The following is a 5,462-nucleotide window of genomic DNA, read 5'->3' as shown; positions in this document are numbered from 1 at the left end:
CTGTAGTGAACAGTAGACAATAACAATTACTACATGTTCTCGTGAGGGACAAGTTTCACAATTTACTAACAATGACCTGATTTGGTGGAGAAGTGTCAAATCATTTATTACTATTCTGTTACCATAGAAACTTTCAAGGTAATAGATTTGTGGACACACAAATTACACACACACATACGTACCATATACACAAAATTGTAATGGGAGAATTAAGGTATCAACACATTTGATGGATTACTTGTAAATAGTCAGAATATGTAAAATTTGAACATCAGTCAAAATTTAAACATCACACAATATAATGTTTACATCAATGATTGTAATGAACTAAGGAAGCTATACAAAACCAAAACATCAACATGGTCACAAACACTACATCTTGTTATTACACAATACACTACATTGTAATACAATGGAAACTCATCAATAGGGACACCAGCCAATGGGACCAAAACATGCAACCTCAATAATCAGGTATACTAACAAGGGACCTAACAAGGTGGTCTCATTATAGAGGTGGCCACTAAGTGAGGTGTAACTGTATTGATCACTTTGTGTAGGTGGATCAAAGATAATTTTCAGTATACAAATCTCATGTTAACTCATGAGGTACATTCTTTGTCATGTTACGACCTAGTTGTACACCAGCTAGCTGTGTTATGACAAAGAATGACATTAAGCATTTTGTGTACTGAGTTGAGGGAAAACAAGTCTAAATATCTAGATCTGTTCCTTAAAAGTCCCAACAAACTAAAACTTTTCACCTCTCTCAAGGATTAGATCAGACCTGTATATACACTCTGGCACCAAACACCAATGTGTTATCAACTGTACCACATGTACTACTTCAGTACTGTGTTGTAGTTTCCAATACTTCAATGAAGTGAAACATGTTATTTGTAACACATGTGGTTGTGCTTTGTCTGACATGTACACATGAGGCCCAAGGGTGAGTGTGTACATATCAGGTAAACCACTCCCACTAGTGTTACAACTATTACATGTTGTACCTTTAGCTGATATTTCAGTTCCCCACCCACAGTTCAGATAGTGTAGTGTTGAGGCATAGCCCGTCCATTAGTTGCGATATATCAGCATCACCAACAGGATTACTGCGCAAGTTAAGGTATTTCAGGGTGCAATTCTCCTTCAAAAATTCACCAATACAACTGGCACCTGTAGTCATCATAAACAATAGCAACAGTTAAAATTTAACAATATGCTGTAATCATCTGTTAACCTTATAAGGCACAACGATACAATGTGTGGAACAGTCTCCAATACTACAACTTTTGTTACCGTAAATGATGAAAGTTTGGCAAGGTGAATTAGCATGCTAAGCAGGTTGGCGGACAAAATTTTGGCAAATTCACCATGTAGATAATATGGGAACTATGTACTGAACAGCTGATTGGCAAATAAAGTCTGGCGAATTACCTCAATTCACCAAATTCACCAAACTTTAGTCACTCCAAACTTTCGCTGTTTACAGTACTGTATGTACATGTGTGGAATTTCTCAAGAACATCAATTTCATGGATAGACGTGTTTCCATGAAACTAATAATGCTTAATAAATTACCAATGATCCATACAACATTAGCTCATGTGAGCTGGATATGGGAGTCATAAGGTTGTGTAAAGGTGAAACTCTGACATTTGGGAAATTTACATCCTCAAAACAATCCACCATGTATATGTATACATTACCATCCTACATTTTACACTATATAGTACCTTTAGCTGATATTCCACAATTATGTACATGCAGTTCAGTGAGGGTCTTGTTGTACTGCAGTCCGTCCATCATCACTGATATCCCATCATCTCCGATTGAGTTTCTTCCAATGTTAAGGACTTGCAGGTTACAATTCTTCAAAAATCTGCCAACACAACTGGCACCTGTAGTGATTGTAAACAATATGCATTAGTCAATTTTCACCATATACAGTAATTATTAAATATGTGAAGAAACCATACAAATACACCAAACAAAATAATATGGGAAATCCCCAACACTCCACTAATAGTTGACATTATGAATTGTGGATAGAAGTGGTTCAGCAAATTTAAATATTTTATGTAACATGAACTGTAAACAATAGCAACAGTTAAAATTTAACAATATGCTGTAATCATCTGTTATCCTTATAAGGCACAACAATACAATGTGTGGAACAGTCTCCAATACTACAACTCTTGTTACCGTAAATGATGAAAGTTTGGCAAGGTGAAGTAGCATGCGGAGCAGGTTGGCAGACAGCAAATTCACCATGTAGATAATATGGGAACTATGTACTGAATAGCTGATTGGCAAATAAAGTCTGGTGAATTACCTCAATTCACCAAATTTACCAAACTTTAGTCACTCCAAACTTTCGCTGTTTACAGTACTGTATGTACATGTGTAGAATTTCTCAGGAACATCAATTTCATGGATAGACGTGTTTCCATGAAACTAATAATGCTTAATAAATTACCAACGATCCATACAACATTAGTTCATGTGAGCTAGATATAGGAGTCATAAGGTTGTGTAAGGGTGAAACTCTGACATTTGGGAAATTTACATCCTCAAAACAATCCACCATGTATATGTATACATTACCATCCTACATTTTACACTATATAGTACCTTTAGCTGATATTCCACAATTATATACATGCAGTTCAGTGAGGGTCTTGTTGTACTGCAGTCCATCCATCATCACTGATATCCCATCATCTCCGATTGAGTTTCCTCCAATGTTAAGGACTTGCAGGTTACAATTCTTCAAAAATCTGCCAACACAACTGGCACCTATAGTGATTGTAAACAATTTGCATTAGTCAATTTTCACCATATACAGTAATTATTAAATATGTGAAGAAACCATACAAATACACCAAACAACATAATGTGGGAAATCCCCAACACTTCACTAATAGTTGACATTATGAATTGTGGATAGAAGTGGTTCAGCAAATTTAAATATTTATGTAACATGAACTGTAAACAATAGCAACAGTTAAAATTTAACAATATGCTGTGCTCATCTGTTTACCTTATAAGGCACAACAATACAATGTGTGGAACAGTCTCTAATACTACAACTCTTGTTACGTAAATGATGAAAGTTTGGCAAGGTGAATTAGCATGCGAAGCAGGTTGGCAGACAAAATTTTTGGCAAATTCACCATGTAGATAATATGGGAACTATGTACTGAATAGCTGATTGGTAAATAAAGTTTGGTGAATTACCTCAATTCACCAAATTCACCAAACTTTAGTCACTCCAAACTTTCGCTGTTTACAGTACTGTATGTACATGTGTGGAATTTCTCAGGAACATCAATTTCATGGATAGACGTGTTTCCATGAAACTAATAATGCTTAATAAATTACCAACGATCCATACAACATTAGCTCATGTGAGCTGGACATGGGAGTCATAAGGTTGTGTAAGGGTGAAACTCTGACATTTGGGAAATTTACATCCTCAAAACAATCCACCATGTATATGTATACATTACCATCCTACATTTACACTATATAGTACCTTTAGCTGATAAGCCACATTCAGACACATCCAGTTCAGTGAGGGTCTTGTTGTACTGCAGTCCATCCATCATCACTGATATCCCATCATCTCTGATTGAGTTTCCTTCAATGTTAAGGACTTGCAGGTTACAATTCTTCAAAAATCTGCCAACACAACTGGCACCTGTAGTGATTGTAAACAATTTGCATTAGTCAATTTTCACCATATACAGTAATTATTAAATATGTGAAGAAACCATACAAATACACCAAACAACATAATGTGGGGAAATCCCTAACACTCCACTAATAGTTGACATTATGAATTGTGGTTCAGCAAATTTAAATATTTTATGTAACATGAACTGTAAACAATAGCAACAGTTAAAATTTAACAATATGCTGTAATCATCTGTTAACCTTATAAGGCACAGTGTGGAACAGTCTCCAATACAACTCTTGTTACCGTAAATGATGAAAGTTTGGCAAGGTGAAGTAGCATGCGAAGCAGGTTGGCGGACAAAATTTTGGCAAATTCACCATGTAGATAATATGGGAACTATGTACTGAATAATTGATTGGCAAATAAAGTTTGGTGAATTACCTCAATTCACCAAATTCACCAAACTTTAGTCACTCCAAACTTTCGCCGTTTACAGTACTGTATGTACATGTGTGGAATTTCTCAGGAACATCAATTTCATGGATAGACGTGTTTCCATGAAACTAATAATGCTTAACAAATTACCAACGATCCATACAACATTAGCTCATGTGAGCTGGATATGGGAGTCATAAGGTTGTGTAAGGGTGAAACTCTGACATTTGGGAAATTTACGTCCTCAAAACAATCCACCATGTATATGTATACATTACCATCCTACATTTTACACTATACAGTACCTTTAGCTGAAAATCCACAATCAGGTACATGCAGTTCAGTGAGGGTCTTGTTGTACTGCAGTCCATCCATCATCACTGATATCCCATCATCTCTGATAGGATTACTACTAACATTTAACACTCTTAATGAGGCACTACCTGTATAATGATAACAGTACACATTACAAACACATACAGCTCAGTGAGGTGTTGTCAATTCACTAACACACAAACATCACACAGTATATCAACAGTTAATAGTGGGACTAACTTTTCATAACAATCTTCATTACATGTTTCAATCCTGTCACAGTGAGATCATTACCAAAAAGGTCCAATTCTTGTAGTACATGGCCACTGTAATTCTTTCCTAACATCTCTGCACCATTGTCACCAATATGGCACCCCATCATATTCACCTTCACCACTGGATAACATGATAATGTGTGGCTGACACAAAGACAGTCATATGGCTGCAAAGTAGTCCAACTCAAATTCAATTCAAAAGGAGTAGCTGACTGAGGTGGATCGGTTTCTCCACTTTCATACACACAACGTAATGCTGTAAGAGCATCAGTCTTTCTACCATATTTTCTCTTAGTCAACTTCTCCAACACAAATAGTGATGTTACAGCAGACACTAATTTTGTTAGGCCACACAAGAAAATAAACACATTAGGAAAATCTTCAAAGTGTTCACTCAGTATACGCTGCTGTTCTTGGTCAGATAGTGTTGACATGTAAAGTGCACACAAAAACTCTTGAATGGTAAGGTGTGCAAAATTGTACGTAATAGTGTCTGTGGGTAACTGGTGAGTGTGTGTCACTTTCAACAATCCATACCCATCCCAGTCAGCTGTCACCTTGATGCCACATTTGATGAGGTCCTCCATTGTGAATATGATTTTTGGGTCCTTAACTACATCTCCAAAATCATCTTTCACGTCACTCTGCCAGTTAAAGAAGCCACGATAAGCTAATTGACTCAAAACAAACACTGTTCTTACAGCCTCTGTGGGGATACCTTTTAACAGTTTATGTAACTTCTCCTCATTAGCAGA

The 5,462-nt window shown here is 36.3% G+C and overlaps 1 protein-coding gene across 2 annotated transcripts in view; it reads right to left on the bottom strand.

Annotated features, from left to right (window-relative positions):
* LOC136240993 (NLR family CARD domain-containing protein 3-like) overlaps window positions 1-5,462 on the bottom strand; it is a 62,152-nt gene that overhangs the window by 100 nt on the left and 56,590 nt on the right. Inside the window, exons 4-8 of one of the 2 annotated variants that reach the window (XM_066032086.1) lie at window positions 4,423-4,560; window positions 3,539-3,703; window positions 2,635-2,799; window positions 1,737-1,901; window positions 1,011-1,176 (exon numbers count right to left, since the gene is read on the bottom strand). In XM_066032086.1, the coding sequence (XP_065888158.1) occupies window positions 1,025-1,176; window positions 1,737-1,901; window positions 2,635-2,799; window positions 3,539-3,703; window positions 4,423-4,560 (785 nt within the window). In that variant the 3' untranslated portion in view covers window positions 1,011-1,024. The remainder of the gene's footprint in view (window positions 1-1,010; window positions 1,177-1,736; window positions 1,902-2,634; window positions 2,800-3,538; window positions 3,704-4,422; window positions 4,561-5,462) is intronic. The other variant, XM_066032084.1, reaches the window with a different exon arrangement.

This window comes from Dysidea avara, chromosome 12 (assembly GCF_963678975.1).
Source record: "Dysidea avara chromosome 12, odDysAvar1.4, whole genome shotgun sequence".
In the NCBI taxonomy this organism is placed as follows: domain Eukaryota; kingdom Metazoa; phylum Porifera; class Demospongiae; order Dictyoceratida; family Dysideidae; genus Dysidea; species Dysidea avara.
Note: the sequence above shows the minus strand (reverse complement) of the source record. Positions and strands in the feature narration are given on the sequence as shown.